Source organism: Crotalus tigris, unplaced genomic scaffold (genome assembly GCF_016545835.1).
Source record: "Crotalus tigris isolate CLP2741 ecotype Arizona unplaced genomic scaffold, ASM1654583v1 scf7180000024337.5909745, whole genome shotgun sequence".
NCBI classification, from domain to species: domain Eukaryota; kingdom Metazoa; phylum Chordata; class Lepidosauria; order Squamata; family Viperidae; genus Crotalus; species Crotalus tigris.
In genome coordinates this window covers 3,161,526-3,189,402 of record NW_024100507.1, presented here as the reverse complement: position 1 = coordinate 3,189,402, position 27,877 = coordinate 3,161,526, and the positions used below count along the sequence as shown (strand labels likewise).

The window sequence follows — 27,877 nt, the reverse complement described above, 5'->3', positions numbered from 1 at the left end:
AATTTTCATGTGGAAGTATTAAAAATGAGTGAACAAAACCAAACAAAATGCCACTGATTATATTCATTTCATTTAGTGACTTCCCTTGATTTCAAACTATAGTATGGCCCGTATCTCATCTTACAGCCTAAATTTAATATCCTCCCTTCCCATCCCTTGCACACTTTGATTACCTCTATAATTTTCTCATTTGGGCAACTTACAGAGAGCTGTTGCATTCGTAGAAGTAAAAAAGAGAAGGAACCGTACGTTCATTAGCAAAATTCTTGAGATACAAGGCAAGATTGAGGAACATAATACAAAAGTTGGCATTTGACAATGATTATAATCTTCAGTGCACTTTATATGTCTTCAAAGAGCTTGAGTTTTTCATATTAAACTTCCTCATACCCATAGTTATTTAAACTATGTTGTCCACTTTCAATTATTTATACTATAATAATAATAAACTTAAATAATAAATTATAATAATTTATACTTAAAAAGTCGTAACAAAACCCTTCCCAGCAAAAAGAACAATTCTTGTATGTTATCAGCACAACAGAGTAAGATACTTAGGTTCCAGGATGATGTGTTCTCCCACGAATAGGTTAATGCTCCCTATTTTATTCTGGCAATGAGGACCTCTGCAGGTCTACTTAGCAAAATGCTGCCTGCAGCTATGCTGGAGTGGAACAAATTCCAGAGAGATGTTTGTAATGTATCCAAGTTTTAAATGTTTTCAGTCTCTTAAGAAGCCCCATCCGTTGGATACAGGTAGTACATAAAACCACGCCCCCTCCAGTCTGCGGAAGAACCTTTTGCCACATAACCAGTCCCTGGTGCCCAAAAGGTTGGGGACCTCTGTGGTAAAGGACCACAAAAGGCTTCCAACTCCCATTACGTAAAAATATATGACACTGAAGCACACTGGAAAGTGAGGTAGGTACAGTAATCAGGCAGTTGTAGGAGCAAGGACAAATGATTCCAAGAAAGGTGAGCAGAGGTGCAGATCCTGCTGGCCATATCAAAGACTTGGGCACAGCTCCTCATGTTTCCAGCAAATATTGATACCCACTGCTAATGCTCCAGATGACTGCAGAGAGACGATGTATTATAAAGGTAACTTACATATCACCGTATACCCTTTCAGTTAGTGTTGACCTATATGGCACTTTGCCTGACCTCCACACCATTTCTTTGATTTCTTTGCCTGTTCACTGAATGGGTGGGTGATGGATCACAGAAGGGGTAAACCATATTTCTCACTCCAATTCAACAATTTAGCTGACAAAATAGAGGGCTACAAATATGTCACAGGGAATTTTGTTCAGGATTCCCCCTCCCTTTAGTGATTTTTTGCTAAGAATGGCTGGGGGAAGATTAAGAGTAGATGCAAAAGCCTGTCTGTAAGAGAAATATTAGTGTATATTGTGACCTAAGTGTGTATGACAATACAGCAAAAGGCAATTTGGAGATGGACAGTTGTTTAGAATTGCCCAGATTCCTGTGCCTTGTGTTAATGGGTTCAAAATGCATATTTTCCCCTACACACATCTCTCTTATGCTGAGGTTTGAGTAGAAAGTCTTCCGGGAGAGGACAATTTGGCATAAACAGCAATGGACGAAATGCTGCTTGGCTATTCAAAATTCAGAAAAATCAACTTGGAAGGGAAAATGTTAGGACTACTACATGGTATTTGATCAGAAGAGTTAAAAACAAGATTTCCAAGTATACATCAAATAATTATATTCTACAAACTATAATGCAACATCAAGAAATCCATGGATGGGTGGGGAAGTTGTTTGCCATTATTGTATTACTTTTTATCTTACGGCAAGAGAACATAATTAAAAAATGTCTTCCTGTTCATTTTGGCTCTTTTTAGAGTTGTATAATTGTTCTTATTTCCATATACACTCATATATACAAACAACATACATAACCTACCAGTATCTACTTTTACTAAAGTTAATGTATATTCTTGTAGTATGGACGCTTGAGATTTTTAAGATACTGAAATCAATATCATGTTCGATTTCCCTTCATGTTTCTGCCATGAGTACACAGCCTTAATTTTATATTATGCATCATACATAGTCTGGCCACGTTATTTTGTGTCCTATCAAAATATGTATCAAATTTGGTTCTCACAAAATAAGGAAGACTTAGCAAAGTACGAAGAAAAGTTTTAGGGTCTTTGGTTTGTGCTGAATTCAGCATAAATTTCAATAATGCTAATACCTTGCATGGTATAGGACAGTGCCAAAGACATCAAGTAATACAGTATATATTTTTCATAATAATATAAAAAACGACACATAGAAACTCATAAATACATAGTAGTGAACAATTCTAACATGACTAAAATGAACAACTAGCAGCTTGCTGTAAATCTGGTACTGACCTGGCATCATAGAAGGGGAAGGCACTGAAGTCTGCCTAGCTACGGTAGCAGCATAGGTTTGAGTTGCTGGAGACAGGAGATCATTTTCTTTGTTCTCTTCTGGCTTTACCAAGTCAAGCAAGCTAAAAGAATGTGGGCCAGGGAGAAGGGAAGGGGTTGAAATAAAGGCTAGTCATTACCCAGTAACTCCAACAAGTAATTGTACTGTTATTTGTTACATAAGCTGGGCTTAACAGAGATGGAGGTTTTGTGCCATCTCCAGTCCATAAGGATGCATTGTTTGGCAAGCCAAACGGACAAGAGATTCTATAATGCTTTTATGCAGAACATGCAGCTTGAAATCTTCAAAGATGCTTGGGAGACAAGAAGGGAAGATGTTTATGTCTGCGGAGATTCTCAGTCGTCCAGGTGCTTTTCAAAAGGGAACTGGACTTTTCTTGATTTTTTTCCCCCTTCAAGACGTTTTGCTTCTCATCCAAGAAGCTTCTTCAATCCTGACTGAATGGTGGGGAATGGAAGGATTTGGAATGGAAAGAAGGCAAAGAATATAAATCCTTCCATTCCCTACCTTTTGAAAAGCACCTTTGTGAAAGATGTTTATGCTGATATAAAGTTATTGCCAAAACATCTGAGGAGGATCAAGACTACAACAGATGTCACGACAAAAATAATTTGTTTAAATAGAAAATAGTATCTCTTCTATGTACTTTTAACCAAAACCTTATCCTACCCTTGGTCCTTTAACTAAATCCTAAAAGTAACACACAATGCAATATCCCCAGAGAACAATTTTAAACTTCATGCAACAAGTTAATCAAAGATGAAATAAAGTTTTGCAGGTATACACAATATGCATTCACTCATGGCCAGGCATTGGAGCGCTGATCAGCATCTAAATCAGATGGCTCTGCCAGAATACAGCACAGCTGCAATCTATGCCACAGAAGTGTAAGAATGTAATTAACAGTTAATGTAATTCCTAGTATACTTCAGTTTCAGGCTGGGGGCTTTGCATTGTTGATGACATAAAACGGACATATTGTCAACCTCAACAGTTACTAAATTAAAAAAAAAACAATATAGCACAAATTAGGTCTATATGTTTCTTCTGGGTGCTCAGGCACCCAATTTATCTCCCTGAAAGTGCTCTTATGGCTCCTTTCCTGTATTCATTTTTCCTTCAACATGTGTTTCCCTTGGGCTGCACTTTGCAGCTGTCTTATTCTATCTATCAGAATATAACTGGAGAGACTTTTCTTGCTATACAGAATTCTGTTTCTCTGAGTGATGGCCTGTGGACTTTTTATATCCTACAGCAGCATTCAGTTCTATCATCTGATCATTTTCACTTCACTTCTCTTTCACTTTTACATGCTCCAGCATAATTGTACATATTTTTTGTGAATGACCCTTATGAAAAGATTGTTACACATTCAAAGCATGATTTTTCTCCTTAATATCCTGTTTTATAAACAAAAGCAACCACTGCTGATGGAAATCTGTTATGTATACAGTGTACAAAATCCCTTTTAAGTTATCGTACATTTTCTTCTTTATTTTCTCTACATTTTCTTTGAATTCTTGAAACAACTAAGCTGTTACCTGTGCTTCTTGATTAAAACACATTCTCCACCATCTTGGGGATCCAGGTTGTAGATGTAAAGATGTCCACCAGATGTTGTAACTAAGAGCCGAGGCAACTTTTGGATCCTAATAAAAAAAATGTACAGGAACACCGCTGAAACCACCTCTAAATAGGCTGTACCATTTGCCCACGCTGGATTTCCTGGAAAATGGATTTGTAAGGTGAAATTGCTTATGGGAGAGATTTGGCAGCCAAATTTGGCCTATTCCTCTGATTTTAGAGTAAAACAACTACTATAATATTTTTAATTAATAGTAGGAAATATACATGGGGGTAAAAAACTAGAGACATTATATGCAGACATACATAAACATATGATTTTGAATCTATTATAAGTCTATAATAGTCACACTAAAATAGGTTTTCCCCTAAATAAAGCCGTATTATCAACATGTACGTGATGCAGTTATTGAAATAGAGCAAAATTCACTTTTACTAACCGATCTATTTCATGCAGTTCTATTATTTGCCATGAAATCCAAAGCTTACTTCTAAAACAATGTACTGTATGTTATTTCCTTCTCCCTTTGAGATTTGGCCCAATGTTAATTTTTTTTTAAAAAATCTTGTAGCTCTGGGTCGTGAAACAATAGCTATATTAATTAATATACTCTTAGTCATCCCTTAAACGTGAGAAAGATGTCCAGGAGATACTTGGAGGGCAATGCAGAATATTTAGCATAATAAAATCCGTTTTGCCTTGCATATAAGATACAACCAACTTTACTGCAAATGTTATCAATGTAGGATGTATATCAATGCAGAGGAGAAAGTTTTGCATTTTGTGAGGTTTGAAGTCTCTGTCTGCATATGCCAGAACTGGATAAACCATGATCTGCAGTCTGCTTTTGTACTCTTATACATCCCCAGGGAGTTGCCACTTTTCCTCATATATTGCCCAACAGATCAGCAATAAGCTGACTAGGGAGGAATAAAAAAAAATAAAATCTATGGGGAAATGCCTCTCCTCTTGATAATTTGCAGAAGAGTAACCTCGATCAACCTAATGGACAATCAAATCAGAATCAGAAAAAGATTAACAGGAGCCACCTTGCAGTGAGATGGGTGGCAAACAATGAATGAATGATTGATTGATACTGGAATAAGAATCCCCAGGGCAGAAGATATATAAAAATAGAGAGTAAATACAAATGGTATGGTATTTATGAAGTGGGCTGGATTAAAACTATATGGACATTTATCTGATGTGCCTAGAATCAAAATACATTACCACTGGTTCACAGAATGTGGGAACCGTGAACCAATGCAAACTGGTTAATAGAATATATTGATTATATTACATCATTTCAGTATCCAGTCTTAGCAACCATAATGTTCAGAAACTCTTCCTAAACTCAAAGATAGTGACTGTGGCCATGAGATAAAGAAACACTGTTACTAGGGAGAAAGACATGAAAAAAATGAATGTGTTTAGCCTTCCTCAGCACTATTTGATTCGTTCCGCACCCTACCATTGATGAAACATTTCCACTGGATCCAGGGTGCCTCTCCTAAATAAAATAGTTTGTCCAACACAAAGGAAGGCAATCTTGTTTAGCTGCTGGAGCCCAGCTTACGTACGTGGACAGCACACAGATGTTCCTTTGTCCAGAAAAGTTCAGGCGCACGGTAGCAAAGGCCCGGTCTTGGCTCATCATGCCTGATACTTGAGAAGGGAGGTAGTTGGTGGCAGCCATGAACATCTTGCCCATGTAGCCACTCCAGGAGGGAGGTTCTTCTGGCCGACTAAGACAAACAAAATACCAGATTATAAAGTTCTGTTCCAGGAACTTCCATACAATATAATAGCAACAAGCTCTTCACTTCCTAAAACCTAAACCATGTAATTTCATTATCACTCCTCATTAGGCTTCTCTGTTTCCCCTTCACTTCACCACTTCAGAGATGGGGACCCTCAGATATTCCTAATACAGGAATAAAATCCTAAAACTTAAGTGAAAGGCAATAGAGGCGGATGGTGTTATATAAGTAGCAGCAACAAATCTGAAGTTAAAATATTATTTACATTTGCATCAGCAGCTTAATTAAGTGTTATGGTTTAAGGTAACCCTGTGCCTTTCCTTTAGGCATCAATCCCAGAGACCACGGTCTATCTGTAATAATCTGGCAAGATTCTCTTGCACAGAGAAAGGGAAGGCTATAATCTATTTTAGAGGAAGTCACCCAAACCCATTTCTTACCAAGCACTCAGAGGTGGCTCAAAACAGTACTGTGGTAGGCACAAAAGCTATGGCGGGATGAATCCCAGCTCTCAGTGAGGGTAGAGACTTCCAAAGGCAATTGACAGCAACAATTTTAAAACAAGTTATGAAATCAAAGCAATCTACTGAAAGAGTCTAAAGAAAAACCAACATAAAAGAGGGCATTTTAAAAAGTATCTATTATAATCCAGACCTGAAGTACTATCGAAGGGAAGTCATTCGCAGGAGAAGTGTTGTTGTGGGAATATTGGAGGAAAGAGTATTAGATATGATCACCACCTTGAGTTATTTATAAAAATAAGAAAAACCAAATAATATAAAAATAAATAAAACTGCTACTGCTGTGAAGATCTACCTTTGAGTTGCCAACTGGCAATCTCCAAAGCTTGCCTGATATGTGCAGGCATCAGCAGGAGCTAGAATAATCTGATCCTGAAAGGTTTGGGGTTTGCCTAATACCCAAACCTTCAACCTGGCTTAATAGCAGGCTGGAAAGAACTAGCAATCATCTTCTGGCCCACTTGTGGTAAAGGCAGCCCAAAAAGGATGTTGTTGTGGCATTCACCTCTGGATATTGCAGGCCCAAGGCAATGTGACACACAGCTTGTCATGGTAATCCATTTTTGAGGTAAGCTAGGCACAAATCTTAATGCTCCAACCTTTGCTGATAAAGGATGCAGCTGACACACCAGCCTAAATGGACATGGAGATTTCTACATTTATAATGGATGGCTACCATACATTCCAGTGTTATAATAAAGATGTATCTTTCCTGACTTATCTCTGTTGTGATCACCCTCCGCTTGGTGTTCAGAAGGAGAATGCAGCAGTTATGTGTTCAGACAGGCATTCAAAGTATGATACAATACATACAAACATTCTCATTTTGTAAGCATGGGGTCAAAAGCAATCACTTTTGCTAGGAGCGCCAAGCCTTAAACTAGCTGCATACAAGACTAGAAACAGGAGCAGCAAAGAACCCTTTCTATGATTGTATTGATAGTATAACTGCAACATATCCATTTTCCCAATAAAAATTGAACAAGTCTAGGATAAACACCATGGCCAGGAAACCAAGTCTTGGCCACACAACAGGTTTTTGATCAACACTTCTGAGCCCAGCTTGAACTCCAATCCATCACTTTGATATTCCTAGCTCCCCTAATTGATCCCTCAACTTGGTATACAACTGCTTTTACAAACCCAAACAAATCCATTTCTGTACCACAATTTACCTCGTGTGGCTTCACAAGTGTCAGAACTACAGATGCCAGTACTGCCATTTGCAGTCAGCCATTGGAAAAGAGTCAGCTTGAACACATAACCACCCAAAACCCAAGTCCTGGAATCAATTAGCAATATGCTGAATATGAACAATCCATGTTTTCCATTCTGCCAACAGGCTTTCTGGAATGGTCAAATTTGCTGCCAAATCAAAGCTTGAATGATCCATGTAGAAAAACATCTGTAGCCAGTTAGAGTAATTCTCCCAATAGGTAAACCTTAGTTGTAAGCAGATCTACTCTGTGGAGTATTTTTCTCAGCTTCCATCTACAAGAACCTATCAAGAGAGACTTTCCTTGATACAGCTCAGTTCTCAATGGCACATGTACAGCATCAATTTTATACCCACCTGTCAGTGAGATGCTCCAACTTAAAGATATGCACTGTCTCAGTATTGCTTGATGCACACAAGAACTGGGAATCCATACTGAACACAAGGGAGCTGATGTTCACATACCTAAAGTGAAGGGAAGAAGGAACCCAGACAACTTAACTGGAATAGGAAAAGGTAATAGACTGGCCCAAATAAGTAAACCTGAGAGATTCTTGTAGAATGGAAAAACTTTTTTAAAAAAATCCCCTGAAGGATTTATTAGCAAGGATATAGCATTGGGAATATTGGTCTAGGAGTACAGCAACCGGATTCTAATCCATTGTTAGCCGTTGGATATTTTCTGGATGAAATTGGACTAATCACTCACTCTCAATTAAACCTATCTCACAGGGTTACTGTTGCGGAGAACATGGGAGGAGTGTGCACTATGTAAACTACTCTGAACTCTTAAATGAAAGGCAGGATAGAGGTCTAGCAAATCAATCATCTACTTTCCTTGTGTTTTTATTTCTCTGGGTGTTTCTGCATAAGAATATCCCAAAGTCTTACTACTTTAGAATAAAAAAAAAATAATACACAATGTATCATTGAAAAGTTTCCTCTTCAAGGCCTTCCAAAAGTGGGGCCATCCTAATCTCAGGAGGGGGGTACTCTAGAGCAGGGGTCCCCAATCCCTGGTCCATGGACCACTACCGGGCTGCGGCATGCCAGCAACTGGTCCGCACAAATAAGCAAAGCCCCAACCACGGGATGCAGGAAGCAAACAAAACCACGCACCCTCCAGTCCGCGGAAAAACCTCTCTCCATGGAACCGGTCCCTGGTGCTCAAAAGGTTGGGGAACCTTTGCTCTAGAGAGCAGGAGCTACAGCAGAAAAGCAACATCCCCTGGTTCCTGCCAACTAAATGTTTTGACCAATGGGACCTGGAGCATCCTGCTGGACCAGATTGGAGAGACAAAACAACTGGAAGAAGGTGACCTCTCAGGTAACCTGGTCCCGGGCCATGAGGGGCTTTAGAGATGATGACCAGCACATAGAATTGCAACTAGAAAAATACTGGCAACCAAAGTAGTGATGTTACATGTGCGGAATAGCTGACACCATTTTACAACCCGTGCAGCTGCATTCTATGCCATCTGAAGCTTCTAAATGCTTCCCAAAGGCAGCCCCACGTAGAGCTCATTTGCTGCCAGTTTGCCTTTTTCCTCAGAGATTGGTTCCACTCAGTTTGACAAAAGAGGATGCACTTTATCTGCTGCCCCTCATTTGCGGGTTGCTTGAGGCTTTGATGCTCTCACTCTACCTCTTTCACATCCACATGAAATTACTGGGTGAGCCCTGGATTCTGCAGGTAAATCTGTCAGTGTATTGACCCAGGGTATGAAGGCTGCCCAAGACTGGATGAGGAAAATTTTCAGCTCAAGACTGAATGGCTGTAACTGGACTGCTGGGTCTGGGATGCTTTCACCATTGCATTTCCCATTTGAGACTAGCATGCAACTTGGGAGTCCACCTGGACTCGCAGCTGTAGCTTGAAGAGCAGATGGAAGCTGTGACCAGGAGAGTTTTGCACAGGTTCACCTTGAATCCTAGCTACACTCTTTCCTTGATCACAAGGCCTTTCAGATGATCGCTTATGACCTAATCATCTCACAGCTGGGATTACTGCAATGCACCTTACATATGGCTGCCCTTGAAAACAATTTGGAGGCTATAGCTGGTCCAAAATACAGTAAGTCCAAACTGTGATCCTGAGACCCATGGAGATGCTGCAACAGTTGTTAATTGTGAAAAAAAGTTGTAAGTCCAGTGCTGTTATAATTTTGACTGGTCACTAAATGAATGTTTGCAAATTGAGGACTACCTGCATATGTTTTAAAATATTCTAAACTGCTCGTTTGAAAGAACCGGTTAGAGATAGATCATCACGGAGAAATCTATATAGTCACTAGGAGTCAAAAATGACTGAAGCAGCTCAGAATATTTTTGGAGTTAGGCAGCCTCAGAATCCAATAAAATCAATAACCTGTTATTTCAAGTGAAATACTGGCATAAGAGCAGCAGACCAACCTCTTCATTCCTCTCCTGAATTCATACAGCTTTTGTCCTTCAGGGATGGAAAAAACACGAAAGACGGTTCCCTGAAAGACAAGAAAACACAAAAGAAAAGACTATCGCGTGAAAAGTAATAGCAGTGTTTTGTTTTTGGAGAGGAGATACTACCATCCTTTCTACTTTGCATGGATAACAATTTTCTAACAATAATAATGATTTTTTTTAAATTATCCTAGGAACAATTATAGATAGGTATCAGAGCAAAGTCCATCCTAAATAAGCACACAAATAAATGGATGATTTACTTTTAGCTAATGCCACAGAACATTATTAGAAAGCTGTTGTTTCTAGAATTTACATCTGAGGAAATATTGTTTAGGATGAAGCAATATTTGCTTAGGTTGGGTGGCTACTAGTTGAGTTATAACATGCAGTCTTAGAACAAGGACTTCTGATCTCTATGAGATATGTTCCTGAGCATGTATGACCTGAATGACAAAGATTCAACCTATTTCTAGGTGTATGACCCAGCTAGTAGATAGAGGTAAATGTACAACTAGAAGTAGAGTGATTACTCTGATAACAGCCTTTAAATAACTGAAAGGTCAAAACTGCTCTAGTTTCTGAACGCTGGACATAGAAAAATGAAGTTAGAGGAAGGCTGATTTCAGTCAAACAGACTCTTAAGAATAGTTCGACAATGAAATTAATTACTGGAAAAGGTGATAGGCTCTTCCTTCATTAGAAGAGGTTAAGAAATACATTGTTTGAGATGCTTTAAATGTGAATTCCCATACTGAGAAGAAGATTGGAAACAGTGGCCTAATATAGGCCCTTCAAGTTAAACAGTTCTGGACCCTTTTCCTGCTATTTCATCAACAGTTCTTTTGATAAAAACTTTTTCATCAAAAAGTTTTTCACTCCTCTGGGTTCTAAACAGTCTCTTGAATGATTAAACACTCCAAATGAATGGGACTGTTGGACAGATGTCTCTTCAAGTCACGTTCATAAAGGCTATCGGATTTAATTAAGATAACAAAAATGTTTGAAAGGTGGAGGAGAATAAATTGAAAAGAGCACTAGACTACATTTTTGTCCTGTGTTGAAGGTAAGGCAAGACAACATTAACCTAAGAGAGAAAAACTAAAGAGAGAAAAAAAACTAAATGATATGGGAAGGAAAAAATATAAAAGAATCAAGAGGGAAAAAAACCTAAATGAATGAATAAATTTTTCTCCTAGGCTGAAGGGAAAGTGAGGCAGCATAAACGTAAGAGAAAAACTAAATGAAATTTTATTTATTTAAAACATGTATATATCTGCCTATCTTATAGCCATCTCTCGGCAGCTCCCAATAAAGCTTTTACTACAGGTGGTAAAAAGATATCCAACAGAATCAAATGATAATCCAAATACTTGTCTTCTTTAGTCCATTTCCTCTGAGAAAACAAGATCTACTTGTTAATCTCCCAACACATTGTTGATTTACCTTTTCAGAAGCACTTGCTAGTTTTGAACCTGTAGAGTTGAAAGCCAAGGCTGCAAGGGGTCCTTCATGGGCAGAAATAGAACAAACATCTCTCTGTTAAGAAGGGGGAAATTAAACTATGATTATAGTAACTAAAATATATTTCAGCCTACCAAAGTACAAGAGACAATGAAGTAAAAAAATACATTGCAGGATCCAATTTTGGTCTGTCACTGGGACCACAATGTCATGGTTCCGACAGAAACGAATAAAGCAGAACTCCGAGGCTTGCAAATTCCCCAAAGAACATATTAGTTACAAAGTATCAGCAAGTCAAAAGTGAAACCAAGTCTGGAGACATAGGTAACAATTCTCCAATACAAAGTTTAAAAATCCCACCCCCAAAGCTGTGCAAGCAACTAGGTTCCCCAATACATCTTCTTGGCGGGCTTTTTACGCAACACCCAGCCTGCAGTCTCGGGAGCAGCCAATGATCTTGGTTCCCATGGGATAAAAGTTTATTTATACTAGCGAAGCACCTGGCAACCCCCCCCCCTCCATTCTATGTGGTAACCAAAAATGAATAGGGAAAATGCTCATTTATAGAGTTGACTCATAGGTTTTGTCTTCTGAGCTTTCAGAAGCTCAGAGCCCATCCTCAGAGAACTTCTCTCTAGCAGTGTATGCTGTTCTGTGTGTGGTATTTATATGATGTTTTATGTGGCTTTTTAGATGTTGATTGGGGTGTTGATAGCAAGCTATTAAGTCGGCTGTTGTTTGCTTGTGCTGCCCAGCCCTCACATTTGAAGTACTTGATAAGCTGGTGCTAAATCAGCATTCCTGTTGACTGATGAGGGAGTGTTGATGAGGGAGCGTTTCTTAGGCTTCCATCACTTCCCTGGCTGTTTTTGTGCTTGCTCGTCCAACAATCTTAGTAGCTGCAAAATTGAATGTATGTCCTTGTTCATTGTAATGTGAGGCTACCAATGAGTTCAGGTCTCCTCATCTGACCACTCGCTTGTGGTCTTGCAATCTGATGGTTAGCTTCCTCCCAGTCTGTCCTACCTAGTCACAGGGGCAATCCATGTAGGGCAGCGGTTCTCAACCTATGGGTCGCGACCCCATTTGGGGTCGATCAACCATATCATGGGGGTTGCCAAGCAAGGCTGTCTGCCATTTTTTTCTCCTTTTCCGGCGGGTACCTTACCTCCCTTGGGCTGGGCCAGCTCCGTCTCTGCCGCTTGCCAACTACGCCTCAGCCGGCACAGGGAGTGGCACCACACATGCGCAGTGCTCCCGGGCAGGGAGAGTCCTCGAGTTACGACCGGTTGGGCAGTCATCGACTTATGACCAGTTTAGTCCTCGACTTGCAACCGGTTGGGGGTCGCGGCATTAAAAAGGTTGAGAACCACTGATGTAGGGGATTTGGTAATTACATTGGAAGTATCTTCCACCTCCACACAATCTTTACAATACATAATTTCTCCTTGTATGCTAGCCTCTGGGTGGTGTCTGATGCCCAGTTGCAGATCTCGGAAGCTGTGTTCTACAGCATCCAAAATGTTTTTGATGTATGACAGGGTGTGTCGTGTGGTTGGTCTTGTACTTTGTCTTCTTTTCTCTCCCCACGGTATTGCACAGAGATCTTGTAACAAATGATTGTGGATACCCATTCTGCTTGAACTGTTCATGTAGGTACCTGCTCTCCTGCTGTTTGGACTTTTGGGTACTACAGTGGGTTCTCATCCTGCCATATAGTGTTCTGATGCAACTCTTTTTGTGTGACAGTGGATGGTTGCTATTGAAATTCAGAATGTGTCAAGTGTTGGTGGCCTTGCAATAAACTGTGGTTTCTAGGCTTCTATCCTCTTGTCTGTTGACAAGTACATCTAAAAATGGTAATTGCATAGCTGTTTCTTCGTCCAATTGTGAACTGTATGTCGGGGAAGATGGAGTTCAGTATGGTATGAAAGTCTTTAAGTGCATTTCTCTTGATGATGACAAATGTGTCATCCACATAATGGCACCACAATTTAGGTGTGTAGTTCTGAAATTCATGGTGTTCACGCAGGACTGTTTCTGCATGACACCTGATATTGGGGATCCTATTTGGTGTCCTTTTTATTTGTTTGTACATTTCCTGTACCTGGGAAACGGGCCCATCAGTCAACAGAAATGCTGATTTACCACCAGCTTATTCATTACTTTGGATGTGAGGGCCGGGCAGCACAAGTAAATGACAGCCAACAATTTAACAGCCAGCTATCAACAGCCCAATCAACATCTAAAAAACCATATACAACAGGCACTATATAAATACCACAAGTCCGAAAGCTCGGAAGACAAAACTTCTCGTCCCAGTGACTGGTCCAGATTGGATCCTGCAACATTATCCTGGGACACATATATTCGTAAAAAAATGCATTGCCTATCTAACATTATGATATAGGTATATGCAAAATGTACGGTGTGTGGAACCAGATATAAAACAGACAAGTTTGGATGCCTGGATGTAATATGCACATTCCATTAGTCTTGCCCCTAAGATATATTAGTGGTCCAGACATAATTTGGAACACATACATTCTAAGGAGAGAATCAGTGAAAAAAGGGTAGAGCTGACAGCAGCATGTAGCAGCAATGAAAGGAAAGTAAGGATAAGAAAGATATTGGGTCAATGAAGGGAAGGCCTACATAGACTTGGACCAGCTAGGTTAGTGATCTTGAATTCAAGAATGGTGGCAGCAATGAAAGGAAGGAGACGAAAGGCACTGGGATAATCAGTAGGTGGGCTGATTCACTAGAGGAGAGAGGAGCAAAGTATATCAGTGTTACTTTACCCATCTATTCTAAATCTATTTGGGCAAAACTCTGGACTACCACATGATTCTAACTAGAGAAGAACAGGGACAAATCAACCGAGTCTAGCTGAATCTCCCCCACCATAATATTTGTTCCATGCACAGAACAAAACACGTTTTCTCTCTCTTGCATCCCTCTACTGTGAATTAATCATGCTCCTGATAGGGTTCTCATTAAACTGAAATAAGAAATGTGATTATTCAACAGGTGGATGTGAAGGATTGGGAAAACATTTGGGAAAAACAATGGTAGCAAACAATAAAAATAAAGGAAAATATCCCAAATGGATTCCAGAGTGTCAAAACAAAAACAACTTTCTGCATAGCCCTAAGCATATGCTGCATGCTACATCAGGGGTCCCCAACCCCCGGGCCATGGACTGGTACCGTGCCTTGACATTCCAGCAACCGGTCTGCACAAACAAGCAAAGCCCCATCCATGGGATGCAGGCAGCACACAAAACCATGCACTCTCCGGTCTGTGGAGGTTGGGGACCTCTGTGCTACATAATGCTCCTACCTTATTAAATTCGACTCTCAAGCCACAGAGTTACCAAATCTGCGCCCCAGAATACCTTTGCAATTCATTTTTGCACCTACCAAATTGTTTCCATCATACAACACAATCTCGCCGACAACAGGACTACCAGGATATGCCACATAGGAGTTGGAATGGTTGATAGAAAGTGCGCATAAACCTGCCAAGAGAAGAAATATAGCATGATCAGCAAGTAATTTAAGTTCAGGGATGCAGAAGTAAGGAGTTCACAGATAACGGCATGGCTTCTCCTGGAAAAGCCTAACCTGTGCCGGAGAGTGCTGGCAGCTATAAGCATTCTGGACAAAAACCATCTGGACTCTTGTGACATCTACAGACAGCAGATGGTATAGTTCCATTCAGAATCTGACCACCAAATGTGACATTCTGATTGATTTTCCCTTCACAAATCCACCTTTAACTGGATGGCTTTTCCTTTATGCGGCCATTCAGTTTCAGAGATCATCCGGGAGATACCAATGGAATCCTCCTGGGGAACTGCTGACGAGGCTAGTTTCATGGTCTAACGCACAACAGGCACAGCAAAAGAATGTGCGTAAGCAAAGAATGAATTCACTTGGATCTGAGTGCTTTTGTTACTATACCGGAAAGCGATCAGCAGGCCCACTAAGCAGAAAGAGTAGAAAGCAGTAGCAAAAATTAGAAATTGTTCAAAAACCATAGGACAGCAATTTAAAGATTTATTGCATAGTGGTTGCCACTATGTAAAGAGAGACCCACCAATAACACACTATATCCAATATTATTCCCATTTGTTTCCTTATTTTTACTACTTTATGAAAGCCACAAGGAATTAAAATGTTAGGTATATCTTATCAGCGGTTACAAAGGATCTTCACAGATTCAAAATCCATCTTCTTTGCAAGCTAAAGTTGTTTTAACTTTTGAAGTCATCCCAAAGTGCTTTTTTCCAAAAGGCGATTGGACTTTCTTGAGTTTTTTTCTTTGAAAACGTTTTGCTTCTCATCCAAAAAGCTTCTTTGGTTCTTCTTTTCCTTTTGGAAAAAAAAGCACCTTTGGGACAACCATGACCTGGAAATTGAGAATCTCCATCGACAACTTTCCAAGTCCCTTTGTATCTTGTTTAAAGCAAAACCCCAAATCTGTTTCAATGAAAAAAGAGTTCAAATTAGGGGCAGCTAATTATCTCTCTTCTTTTCAAAGAACTTGGGTTCTCTGTCCTGAAAAATTATTAACCACTTGCAGATCCTATCTTCGCAATGTTGCAGAATTGCCTGCTTCATTAAATAATTTCTTAGTGACATTCAAAATCCTTTGTTCAAAATGATTTACACTGAAAGACTCCATTTGTTAAAAGTGACCTATTCTCAGTTTGAAACACCTATTCTGGAAACGTCTCAACCTAAAACAGGCCTAAATTTAACTCAAAATACCTGTTTTAACCTCAGAATATCTGAAATACCATCGGGCATTTCCATTAATAATACTAAGCAAAGTGGCATATCATGATGTCAAATCCACCCCTTCCCTATTCTGCTCATACATTGTGGATTTAGTCTTGAGTGGTTGAGGGAGACCTATTTGGGGAACAATCCAATGAATTGAAAAAAAAAAAACAATTAGCACTTTATGCTTGCTCTTCTGCCCTCCTGATTATGGACTCGTAAGAAATTGTACACTATGCTCACACTCTTGTGCACCACAGATGCAATTCAAAATGCATTTGTTGCGAAGATGTATTTGCCAATTTGGCCTGTCTGAGCCCCACTCCCCCCCAAATGTGTTGGCAAATGAAATATAAAATATCATCTTCATTATTTTTGTTGAACAAAGGTTGTGTGCCTAATGGCTTTTATTTATTTAATTTATAAACTGCAGAACTCAAAAGTTAATTTCCAGTAGCTTACACCATAAAATATGAAAAACATAAAAGCCAAATAAAATTAAATCTATAAAATTAAAAACACAAAACTACCAGAAAACAATAGGTGCAGTGATGACCATCAAAAGACCCTTTTTGTGGAGGTGTAAATGTTGGCAGGGCTTTGTCCGGTTGGGTCTGGGGATTTGAGATTTGTCGCAAGGGAATGCACAATGCTGAAACTGTTTCATGTTTTGTTCCAATAGAACGTTCTGAAAACATTGTTAAGCTCAAAACAAAATCCATTTTATGCACATTCCCTCTTTTTTAATACACAAAAACCTTATTGCATACAGTATTCCCCATCTTCTACAACCCACTTTACCCGATTTTTTTGCACATTTCAGCAGCAAGCACATTTCCACACTAACTACTGACTCTAGTAAATGAGGGATGGTTCTGCAGCATACACAGATAATCCAGTTGAAGATTCAGAATGTGCTGTGTCAGAAAGCAGAGAAAAGCCCACTCATACAGACCAGGCCTCTCCAACTTGCTGCATGTGTTTGACCCACCACTCCAAGAATCCTTAGACAATTACTATGCTGGACAGACAAAACTAAAGATTCATAAGGCTGCTCCATTAAGATTCCTTAAGTCTTCCAATCCCACACTTTACTTTTTCTCCCCCCTACAGAGCACCGTCCTGGCCTACAGGCACATTTAATACCATAAATACAAATGATGTTTGCAAATGTCTTAAAAGTCCAGCCACAGATGAAGAGCAAGTCCTTCTGTTAATACTCAAAAGTTCTCTTTGTATTTCTAAGTGCCACTTGGCTCTGGGCCAAACACAATATTTGGCAGGTTGTGTTACAGAATTGGCATGAAAGCATAGCAGACAGGAAGTATGGATTTATGTCATCCCGGGACCAATTTTATGCTGCTTTAAGGAAAAGCAAATTTAATATATTGAGTGACCATAAATTGCATTTTTAAAAATTTAGGGTGCCAAGAGCAAAAGGGGATAACATGTCACAGATGACATCTCCCGAAGGGCTGATCTAGAACTGATCTAGTGCCTCCTTTTTGTTAAAATAAAATAACTATATTAAAGTTACAAGATGTTTAGCACATTTAATTCTGTATGAAGAGCGGCAGAACTTGGTGGTTGAGTTAAAAGAGAGATCAGCCTAGAATCCTTACATAGCCACAAGAGGACTTTAATTCCGTTGACCCTTATCTAACCCTAAATAGGAACTGTTATTTGAGAAGATTCCTAAAAGATAGAGGTGGGGGTTTTTTTTGCAATAAATCAGTTTACTAATTGGACCTTCACGTTAGACCTGGTCTTTCCCACCTGAGAAATTCACTGCTATTTTTCTTTTCTAAAAATGTTTTTTTTTTTTACAATTTCAGAATCTGACAACTTATTGCCATATTTCAGCTGGTTGTTACACAAGTTTGGAGCCACAACAGTCCTATATAACCCATAGTTTCTCATCCCTCATCCAGAAAAATCCAAGCTCCCAAACTGTCTTTTTTGTTGTTGATTAGCATACTTTGTTGTAGGACAGAGACCATACTCCCGGGAAGAAAAAAATTCCCATTGTGAAAGAGTCTGTTGCTATGCTGGGAAAATCTATTAAGTTCAGTTTTATTTTGGCTCCCATTTTCTCAAACATAAGTTCATTTTGGCCTGCATCCTTATTAGTCTGTAATTTTTATAAATTGGACAAGTACATATATTTAGGTTTAAATTATTTAAATATATGTAGTATTTGTTTCTGAATTCCCAGCTTCATTTCAAAATTCAGAAAAGTGCAGACTAGGCATACAACTATAATCAAATAATGATAGATAGATAGATAGATAGATAGATAGATAGATAGATAGATAGATAGATAGATAGATAGATAGATAGATAGATAGATAGATAGATACAGCCTGTGTGAAGGTCTAAATGATGTTATATAGAAATAATATGTCCTACAAAATGCTTTGTTCCTGGTTATTAATAGAAAGATGTGAAGTTATTAATTTTGCTACTGTATTTGCATTGGAGAAGTAAAGATAAAGTAAACAACCAGATCTGGGCTCCAGAAATCCAGACAATTACTAGATGGTGTCAGAGAGATATTTTACCTGTATTGTTCTATTGTCATCTAATAAACATCTGGATTTTTTGCAGTCCAGATATGATAGTCCCAGATAACTATAAAGGTGCTGCCTCAGAAGTCCTCAACCATTCAAACTGCAATATTCCCATGAAGTGAAAGAGCTTGTACATTATAGAAGAAACAATCACATTATTTTTGAAAGTGCATGTATCTATATATCAGCAGAATATCAGGAACCTTCCCTATAGTATAGATTTTGTCTGACTTTTGGGATATTAAAAATGAACAAACAGGTAAAATAAAATTATTTGGGGAACCTACTTAAGTGGAGAACTGCTTGTCCATGCCAACCCTCCTATTATTTACAATGATAGGTGCACTTGCAAATTATTGATGTTCCTTAGTCTTAGAAAAGTTTCTAATACAGGTAGTCCTTGACTTACAACAGTTTGTTTAGTGACCATTCAAACTTACAATGGCACTGAACAAAGTGACTTATGAACATTTTCACACTTAGGACCACTGCAGCATCCCTAGGGTCACGTGACCAGAATTCAGATGCTTGGCAACTGATTCATATTTATGATGGTTGCAATGTTCCAAGATCACATGATCAACTTTTGCAACCTTCTGACGAACAAAGTCAGTGCAGAAGCCAGATTTGTTTAACAACTGTGTTATTAATTTCACAACTGCAGTGATTCACTTAACAACTCTGGCAAGAAAGTCATAAAATGGGGCAAAACTCACTTAACAAATGTCTCACTTAGCAACAGAAATTTTGGGCTCAATGGTGGTCGTAAGTTGAGTCCTACCTGTAATAGCCAACATTATACAATAGCAAATGGCTGCTAGCTGGACTGCATGGGGAAAGCAAAAGAGCGTCTTGCCTCAGAATTACTGAGGTTACCATTGACACATACCTTCTTCAGAGTTTTCACTGCCTTGCACTGGAGTCAGGACAGATTTGTAACAATAGAGACTAAGTTGAGCATTGGTTTAGGGAGCAGAAGTGGGCAGAGATCTTGCTGATTATATGTTTTCTTGAAATAGTTATGTTGCAATAACTCTGAGAAAGCTATAATGCAACAGTTAGAACAGAAAACAGCCAAAACAATAATTAATCTGCTTATAGCTACAGTTAGAGGCAACAACAAGACCAAACTACTTCTATTGCAGAAAGCTGCAGGAACATTTTTCTACTGGCACTATGAAGAGAAGAAGATCAGAAAGATTCTTCTTTTCACAAAGTCCTTTGGCAATTCATGCTTGTTCCCTTACCTGTGGTGTTAGGAGGGGTGTTCAGGATTGTTTTCAGAAGCTTCATGTCTTTAATATTATGAATATAAATAGATTCTTCCAAGCAAACAATGAGTCTCTGCAAGGATAAAAAAATTAAAACAAAACTCTTGTTATTTAGACATTTAGAAAGACCCCAAGCGGCTACCAGATCCCATTAGGGCATGGGTGTCAAACTCGCTGCGTCATGTGAGGTGTCGTGATGCATTGCGACTTTTTTTGCATTGCTGGAGCTGGGGTGGGCGCAGCCTCCGCATGATGCAGCCAACCGGTGGGCCAGCAATTTGACACCCCTGCATTAGGGCATTCCAGAAGGGTTCAGTCACAGGCCAACTCAAACTACCTTCGAGGAAGTAAATAGGAGGATTCCTAATTTTATCTCTTTTGATATGCACTGCATAATTATATTGTCTTTTCTTCAGCTACTGCTGAAGTGATAGGCAGAAACAAGATCACAAACAGTTCTCTGTAACATGCCAGACTTGGTATTTGAAAAGAGAGATAGATATAATTCAGAAATAGCATCTGACACATCAGCCCCTATAGTTCTCTGTGACACGGGAGTGTTATCTTTACAAAAATGTTTTACCTCAAGTAAATCAAGCTCAATTCCTGGTGATGATTCCAGAATTTTCTAGAATCCTATGGTTGAAAGGGATTTTGGAGGTTTTCTAGTGCAACCACTTCCCAAGGCAGGAATCCTCAGATCATCCCAGACAAATGGCTGTTTAATGTTTGCTTGAAAACCCCCAAGGATGGAATATAATTGACTTTGTTTGCATTCTTGGCATGGTGAACAGATTTGATTTGCCACAATATCCTTGTACCCACTCTTATTTTAAAATGTCATGAAATTTCAATCTTATTTTTCTTTTCTTTTTTTTACTTTATGTTGGGATAATATGCTCAACATTTAGAAATATAATGGTGATTATGGCATTTATAGTAGCTGCTGTAGTTTCTGTACTATGAAATGGAAAGCACACTGGGAAAATGAATCAGTGGACGCACATGATCCGAAATTACTTGATTGTATCATATAACTAGCTGTCCAGATAATGCTGATCCATGCATAATATCTGTTTGGAAAACTGCATTTACTGAAGCTCCTGCAATCCTATATGCATTTACCTGGAGGTCAACTCCATTAAACCCATTGTGACTTATTTCTGAGCCTATATTACTGTGCTGTGAAGATATATATTAGCCAAATCAGCTAATTATTGACTAACCTAAACAAAGCTAGATAATTACAAAAAAAAATTATAATACTGCAAATAGGAACATGGTTTCTTCCTTGTCCAGCATCTATGCATATTAGAAACAGGAGCCAAAAATTGCTAACAACATTTGATAAATTGCTAATGGTATAACCATGTTGGGACCATCTGGTTACAACAATTTAGATCTTTTAGCCTTTTCAATGAAAATACAAAAGCCATTTACAGGATCTAGCGAGGCAAAGAACACAAAACATCTGAAATCACGCTAGCAACTTGCTTGGCATCCTGAAGCTGCTGAAAATGTAGTGTTTTTAAGAGGAACTTTATGTTCATAAACCCAAATTTGAAATTATTGCAAAAATAGGATTCACTACTTAAATCCTTTATTTATTTTTTATAAAACAAACTCCTTTTTTTTCTAGATACAGCATTCCAAACAAGGACTGTCAAGTGATTGAACCATGTTATTTCAATGAATAAACATGTTATTTCCAAATAATGTAGCACTATATTTTCCAGTACCTCATATATAATGCTAAAGTAATCAGAGATTTTCCACTAATATGATTCATGCAGAAGAGAGTGTAGTCTAAGCCTGTGTCATTATTAGTGGTAAATTTGGATTTTGCAATGTTTTGTAAAAGTTGTAAAACAATGCTTTTACAACTTCTAGAATTCTCTGTAAGAACAATGTACTGCCTATATAAAAATCCTCACTTGTTGTCTGAAGCTGGCTACTTATTTAAACTAAAATAAACTAAAATTTCCTTGTCTTTTCCCCCATATCTCCTAATATCCCATTTTGTTTCTAAATCCCTAAAAAAAAAGGGGTCTGACCAAAAATATACATGGCATTGATAGGAATTCATTTATATGCTGATCACTGAGCTCTGAGTAAAATCATATGCCAATGAAATAACTTTAAAATTACATTGAAAGTTTTACAACAGGTTCAGCTAGATTACAAAGTGCCCCTGAAGAAGGGATACATCCAAAATTCATCATTTTGGAATTTTTCCCTTTCCTCTTTATACTCTATAGTTTTTAGTACCTGCCCTCCTTTTCTTATAATGAAGGATTATAAGAGTGTGAGGATTCAAAATAACATTCCAACACTATGTCAACTTTGAGACTAGATTCTCAGATGAGGACTTAACACCATGCATGCTGTTTTGTAATGGGCCATGTGTCTGAACCTAAGTTCTAGACTCTGATGTGACTCAATTCCAAGTGCCAACAAGAAAGCAGCCATTAGTCCAGAAGCACATTGTTCAGAATTCTGGGAGTTAAAGTCCACACATCTTAAAATTGCCAAGTTTGAAAAACACTGGTCTAGACACAGTCTCCCGCACTCCTACTGGGATGACAGAAAAAAATTCCATGGAAAAAGAGACATTTGCATTTTCCACCAGGCATAAACAAAGGATATTAGAAAGACAAAAAGAAAAGGATAACTAAATGAGATTAAAATGGTTCAATTATAAAGAACAACTTGGAAAATTGTAGATATTCAGTTATGGCAGAAGGAAGCTAGTTGCTACATGGCAAATCAAAAATGTAGATTTTTTTTTCCTGACCATAAAAACAGCAGACACACATGTGTCCCTCTCAAGATCATACAATACGTCACATTACATGAAAAGGTCAGGACAAGTAAAAATATACCATACCTAGCATATTGTTAGTTTTTGAAATTTAATTCCCACAGCTGTATTTACAACAAAAACAAAGTGTTCTGTCACTTTAAAGATTAAGAAATCTCTTACTGAAGAAGTTTTCATGGATAACAATCCAGTTCATGTATTTAAAGAAACAGACCATGATTATAATTGAAAAATGTGTTTGGAATAACCAATTAGCCTATCCAATGATAAAATACTTTGTTGCTGCAATGGTGGTGAACTTAAGAAACAGTTGGTGATGGATAGTTGTAAGTTTTGAGTTTTCGAAGGATTAAACACATTTTTTTCGATAAGACTTCATGACCAAACAGCAGTCTCAATGTTCAAAAAAAATATATGGAAGGGAAATACCTTCATTCCCTGCTTAAATCCCAAAGTATCCTGGTGGAGCTTCTTTAAATGATGGTTTATAAAATTAGTCTGATAGAAAATGGCAATTTTCAAAAGTCTGTGTACAAGCAAGGTAAAATTAAGTACCCTCCATGTTCGGAATTATGACAAATTCATAATCTTCAAATAATTTATTTATACATCCACAAATTAGAAGCTTCTGGAGAAACCATAAAGCAGTTCATCCAAAATCCTAGAACCTTCTTGTTGAGAATCAGAACCTGAGGCAAAGCAGGCTCTTAGTTTCAAAGGACCAACCCATATTCACGTTCCCATTTTTAAAAAATTCTGCTTATAAATTATCATACCCTTTCGCCAACTGGAAACCAGATTTGATTTTGCCAAACATATGTGACTAATAATGACCTGGCACTAAAAAGCTTCATCAGCTTAATTTAAAAGGATTCCTCTGTTCTAAAATGCTAAAAGTTTCCATTCATGTGTCCAATCAAGAAAAATAGCCACACAAATACTCTTACACTTTTCATTATTTGCAAAAATAACATTTCAACACAACGTCCTTAGCACTTTATGTTAAGTTTGCAGCCATGCTTGACAGATGACGTTCTTCACTCTTCGTATTAGATGCTGCGGCTATATTAGAAGGGAGATGTACTGTGAAGGCAAATGGATCATTTCATAAAATTAAGAGAAATATGAAAGACTGCAGTTCAACTAAGATTAAAGCTTGCTTTTTGATATGGAATAGATGTGATAGCAATAGCAATAGCACTTCACAGCGTTTTACAGCCCTCTCTAAGCGGTTTCCAGAGTCAGCCTATTGCCCCCAACAATCTGGGTCCTCATTTTACTGACCTCGGAAGGATGGAAGGCTGAGTCAATCTTGAGTCGGTCAGAATCAAACTCCTGGCAGTTGGCAGAATTAGCCTGCAATACTGCATTCTAACTACTGTGCCACCATGGTAATGAGTAATTAAAGATTACATCACTCTGAAATATAAGATAGGGTGACACTTCAGTTAAGCCATGGATTGTTTGAATCATGGTGAGTTGAGTACATCAACATTGATTAGATTCTCACACTGGTTTATTATCTGTTGTAAATGTGATACAGACAAGTAAAAAGCCTCTAGATTTTACCTGACGGTTGAGCCGAATGGAAAGGATATTGCTAGAATAGCTGTAGTTGCAGATTTCTGTCCCTTTCTTGAAATGATAGACATTCATCTGTTGCGGCTTCGCCCGACTCACCACCACCACCAGACTGCTGGAGAAGAGGCGCTCCACAATGAAAACATCTGGGATTTCATCTGAATGGAAGCGTGAAAAATTGTCATAGAGATAGCATGTTTTCAAAAAGGAAGGAAAAGGTTATTGGCTTGATTTCTATCCTACCATTTCTATCCCAATATTGATGAAAGGGCCAAAACACTGATTCCATTTACTTATTAATTATTGATTATCCATTATTAATTCATCTCCCTTCCATCTTTTTATTCCAAACTCAAGGCAGCTTGCAATAATAGATGCAAAATAATGGAACAAAAAGGCAATAAACACGAAAACCAAATTATCAATTAAAACTTTGCAAAAGATATAAAACCATTTACTTAAACACTGGGAGAGTGGAAATAAACACAGTCTTTAAGGAACTGCTCTGCAGTTTAGGGGCCACACTAGAGCAGTACCAAATAGTCAGTGGCAGCATCTTCGGAGGACTTTTTCATAACATCTTAGTAAAGGGGCAGGTTTCTAGCAGACGAGGTGGTCCTACCCACAATCTGGCCCTAATCTGTTTCAATGCAAAGCTCTACACTTGCATTTTAAATTGTGCCCAACAGGCAACTGATAGCCAGAGCAGACATTTCGGCATAGGTGCCATATGATCCCTATACTTTGCAATGATTAAGTAGCTTACACACGAGCTATGATTTGACATAGAAAACCACAATTAACCTCAAGAAGAAAGAGAAATTCTCATGTAATCCTTGTAGTTATGCCAGCAGAGGTAGTGGTAAGCAAATCAGTTTGAGGCTAGAAATTATAATGCTAATGTAGGGCTACCATTTCTGAGCTGTAAGAATCTGGATCAGCAATTCATGATAACAAGAAGATAAAATTTCTGAATCTTTGCAAGCCAGGTATGGTAGCCCAAAATCTGATGTATGTTCTATGAAGAGAAGGAACACTTTTATATATTCTGTAATATAGCTGGTATTTCTTTTGGGACAGTCATTCTCAGCCCAACCCACCTCACAGGGCTGTTGTTGTGAGGAAAAGAGTAGGGGGGAGGTGTGCTGGATATCTTCACCACCTTATTTGTAAAAATAATAAAGGCAGGATACAAGCAAACAAACAAATATATAAATAAAATATTATTGCTTTTAGGCACACTAAAAACCAGGCTTTTTAAAATTTAGAATGGCCTTTATATATGGCAGATTCACCTTCTTTAGAAATACTCATAGCCATGTAGCTGAGACAAGGAAGAAAGGTTACAGATATTAAATAATTAAGTAAATTTATTATTATTAAACTTGCTGCCCAACTTTTATAAACACTAGGCGGCTCATAGCAAAGACGTTACAATAAAATCAATAAAGATAAAAAAAGATAAAATTAGCTTTAATTAAAAGAACGAAAAGTCTAACTTTCTATCAGCATACACCGTATTTGCACGCATTTCATGTTAAAGAGCTCTCAACCAGCTTTAAAATCAACTATCTTCTGTCATGAAATGTAGCAACACAGAGCTATCCCTTTTGTCCGCCTGAGTCACATGTAAACATTCTTGGAACTCTGTCCTTGAATAGTATGTTGTGTCCTGAAAGTAAGAATATAGTTCAATATATCCTGACCTACCAGGTTATGCTGAACTACAAATTAAGCTCTCCTGCTTGACTTTACACAAAATGGTTAAAATTCCCTCTCTTCCTTTCCTGAAGTCAAAACTATTTATTCACCATTATTTTCTTTTAATTTTTCATGTACCTCGATCAGCTTTTATAAATTTATAAATTCCATGTGATCAGCTTTTATAAATTTCTGACAAGCAATGTCAATGGGGAAGCCAGATTCATTTCACAACCACAACTTAATAACTGCAGTGGTTCACGCAAGAAAGGTCATAAAATGGGACAAAACTCACTTATCAACTGTCTCACTTACCGAGAAATTTTGGGCTCAGTTGTAGTCATTAAGTTGAGGACTATCTATACATATTTTTAGGCTTTTCAGAGATGTTAGCACATTGTGTACCTGTGTTCTGGTTTAAGTTTAAATACTTGCAATAGGGTGTTTTCAACATACCACATATGTAAGATTGCACTGCACAGTACTATATTCCTTTGGATATAACCTCTGACAAATCCACCATATTTGCCCAAATGGGAGCAGCCATTAAATGGCAGCAAAGTTTTAATCTTTTATGTAGTTTTTGTTACCATTTAATTGTTGTATAGAGTTTACCAGATATGGTAGTTTACTTCGGTCTGAGACGTTCTAGTCCCAGATTTACATTTTCTCCTCTTTCTTTTCTGGCCCAGTTGCCAGGACTAGATGAAAGTTTCTATGTCTGCATGAGATTAATCATAGTGCATTTATACCTCTTTGCTGCCATTTAGTCATCACAGCTCAGATACTAACTTTGAGGATTAACAATACCCAACAGCTTCTGGGAGAGCTGCCCCAACAAACCTAAAGCTCAGTCAATGACATAATTCGAAGCATAAAACTCAGAGAAGAAAACTTGACGTTAAATTGTATATATTACATTTAAATCCTACTTTTCAAATTGTTTATAACATTTGGTTAGTCAATTATTTTCTTCTGTGCACAGTGTTGGTTCGCAATCAGGTATATTTTAGTGGTGCATTTTCTTTATGGTTTCTGCTCATTCCTGCATTTCTGGGAGAGCTAAATCTTGGGAAGCAGGGTTATCCATCAACTTTGAATTTTGTAAGTGGAATTCCTTGGGAAATATTCCTTTGGTCAGATCTATTTGAGTGTAACTTAGTAAGAATCAAATATGAAAAAGAAGAGTAGTTGCATGGAAACAGCTAACAGAAACAATAGTTCTGAAATGGCTGGAGTAAGATTCAATGAACTCACTCATTAAAATAATATTTAGCTGACGTGGATGCAATGAAGTAGGAGAACAGCCCTTGACTTACTCCCAACTCATACACTCAGGATAGCCACAAGAATTTTAAAGCTTCAGTTTCTGCATTGTATAAACAAACTTGCAATTCCATATCAACCAAACCTAGATAAGCTACGATTAATCTTAATTATAGTTAGGAAATTCAATGAAATTCAAAAAAACAATTTATATTAAGCTAGCTTGTGTTTAATAATAATAATTTACTTGTACAATTTTTAGGGGAACAAAGCACTAAACCATGTTAAATCTAAACAGAAACTTCTAATTTCTATGCTGCTATGTAACAGACATCAATAATGCCGCTCTCATAAATTCAATTGTGCTTTCGCAGCAATGACCTTGCCTCTAATGAAGGCAAATGTATGCGTCCCAGGATAATGTTGCAGGATCTAATCTGAGTCAGT

At 38.1% G+C, this 27,877-nt stretch overlaps 1 protein-coding gene across 1 annotated transcript in view; it reads right to left on the bottom strand.

Annotated features, from left to right (window-relative positions):
* WIPI1 (WD repeat domain, phosphoinositide interacting 1) overlaps positions 1–27,877 on the bottom strand; it is a 46,664-nt gene that overhangs the window by 6,518 nt on the left and 12,269 nt on the right. Inside the window, exons 3-11 of the mRNA XM_039325376.1 lie at positions 24,452–24,621; positions 20,038–20,134; positions 14,856–14,953; positions 11,416–11,508; positions 9,943–10,013; positions 7,888–7,995; positions 5,614–5,778; positions 3,990–4,097; positions 2,388–2,509 (exon numbers count right to left, since the gene is read on the bottom strand). Coding sequence (XP_039181310.1) covers positions 2,388–2,509; positions 3,990–4,097; positions 5,614–5,778; positions 7,888–7,995; positions 9,943–10,013; positions 11,416–11,508; positions 14,856–14,953; positions 20,038–20,134; positions 24,452–24,621 — 1,032 coding nt within the window. The remainder of the gene's footprint in view (positions 1–2,387; positions 2,510–3,989; positions 4,098–5,613; positions 5,779–7,887; positions 7,996–9,942; positions 10,014–11,415; positions 11,509–14,855; positions 14,954–20,037; positions 20,135–24,451; positions 24,622–27,877) is intronic.